Here is a 1,376-nt window from a genome sequence, read left to right as displayed (position 1 = left end):
CCATGAAGAAATCAAGCTATTCCTCTCTGAGAGCATCAAGCTCACGGTTCCCCCGGCCTCTCCAAACGCCACCTTTCAGTCTACCCGGCGATTGGGGTGTTCATGATGTCCCTCGGTCCGATGGCTCCAAATCTGACAAGGTAATTAAATTAAATTAATTTTACAGTTAGTTTGAATTGATGAAAGAAAAATTTGGAGAAGTGATTGATGGAGTAAATGTTGATGATGCAGTATTACTTAGAGCCAGGGACTGGGAAAAAGTTGAGATCACTAAGAGAAGTGGAGAGGTACCTGAACGGAGAAACGGTTTCTCGCAGACGCAAATCCAGAGTAGTCATTGCATCCAATCGTCCCAGCAGCGGGGTGATTTTGATATATAGCATCAATTCTAGCTTTAATTTCATGGATTTATTTAAATAGTAGTTTTAGCTGATGTGATTTAATTTGGTTTTGGTTTCATTGATCTGATTTGCGGGCAGATATCGACATCTAGAGAAGAGCGGTTGGCGAGCCCTCCTCCATCCAAAGTGAATTGGGCACTTGCTAGTCCTCAAGGGGATGCCTGGAATCCTTCCATCGGTGAAACATTGATCTCCGATGCCGAAAAGCAAGAATGGAGAAAGGGATTTGTGTCGGCCCTTAATATGAACAATGCAGTAGAAGAGAGGTCATTGGCAACGGAGCAACAGCCCCCGCAAGCAGCAGCGGAGGAAAACATTATTCACCAATCAGTGGAAGAGGAGGGAGGACTAAGGCGTCGTTCTTCTCGCACCAAGAAACTAGCATATCACCGAGATTTTTTCTATAACTAGATACAAGACTAATGATTTATTTTATATGTTCCTTTCATATTGTTTAATGGTTTATTTCAATATCATGAAGGTTTTTGAGTGGTATGAATTGAAAGAAAGAGAATTTGATGTGGCAAAAGATAAAATTGCAACCTAAGTTTTTTTTTAAAAAAAATGCCAACTTGCATGTCCTGGGGTTTCTCATTGGACAAGTGGTCACCAGCTAGCAACCACCCAAATATTTATTATTATTATTATTATTTATTAAAATTCTTTTTCTTTTTTTTTTTTTTTTTGTAAAACATGGGCATACAAATTTAATTTAAAAAAAAAAAAAACCATATCAATGGGATGCTCAATACTACAATTGTTATACCGGGGATCATGGTTGTGTGGATCATGATCGTCAAGTGAAACTGTAGTAGAATTAAAATAATACTTTAGTGTTGGTATAAGGAAATTAGTGTGTATAGAAAATGAAACTAAAGAGCAAGGCACATTGAATAACGTAATTTGTTAAATGAAACTGTAGTATAATTAAAATAATATTTTAATGCTGTTATAATGAAACTAATGTGTGTGGAA

At 37.2% G+C, this 1,376-nt stretch overlaps 1 protein-coding gene across 1 annotated transcript; it reads left to right on the top strand.

The window, feature by feature from the left end:
* The first annotated feature begins 2 nt into the window (after positions 1–2).
* On the top strand, positions 3–812 carry LOC116005686 (methyl-CpG-binding domain-containing protein 7-like). The gene is made up of 3 exons (XM_031245927.1): positions 3–140; positions 232–363; positions 480–812. The coding sequence occupies exons 1-3, from the start codon at positions 3–5 to the stop codon at positions 810–812; spliced, it is 603 nt and encodes a 200-aa protein (XP_031101787.1).
* Positions 813–1,376: the final 564 nt, after the last annotated feature.

This window comes from Ipomoea triloba, chromosome 15, assembly GCF_003576645.1.
Source record: "Ipomoea triloba cultivar NCNSP0323 chromosome 15, ASM357664v1".
Classification (NCBI taxonomy): domain Eukaryota; kingdom Viridiplantae; phylum Streptophyta; class Magnoliopsida; order Solanales; family Convolvulaceae; genus Ipomoea; species Ipomoea triloba.
Note: the sequence above shows the minus strand (reverse complement) of the source record. Positions and strands in the feature narration are given on the sequence as shown.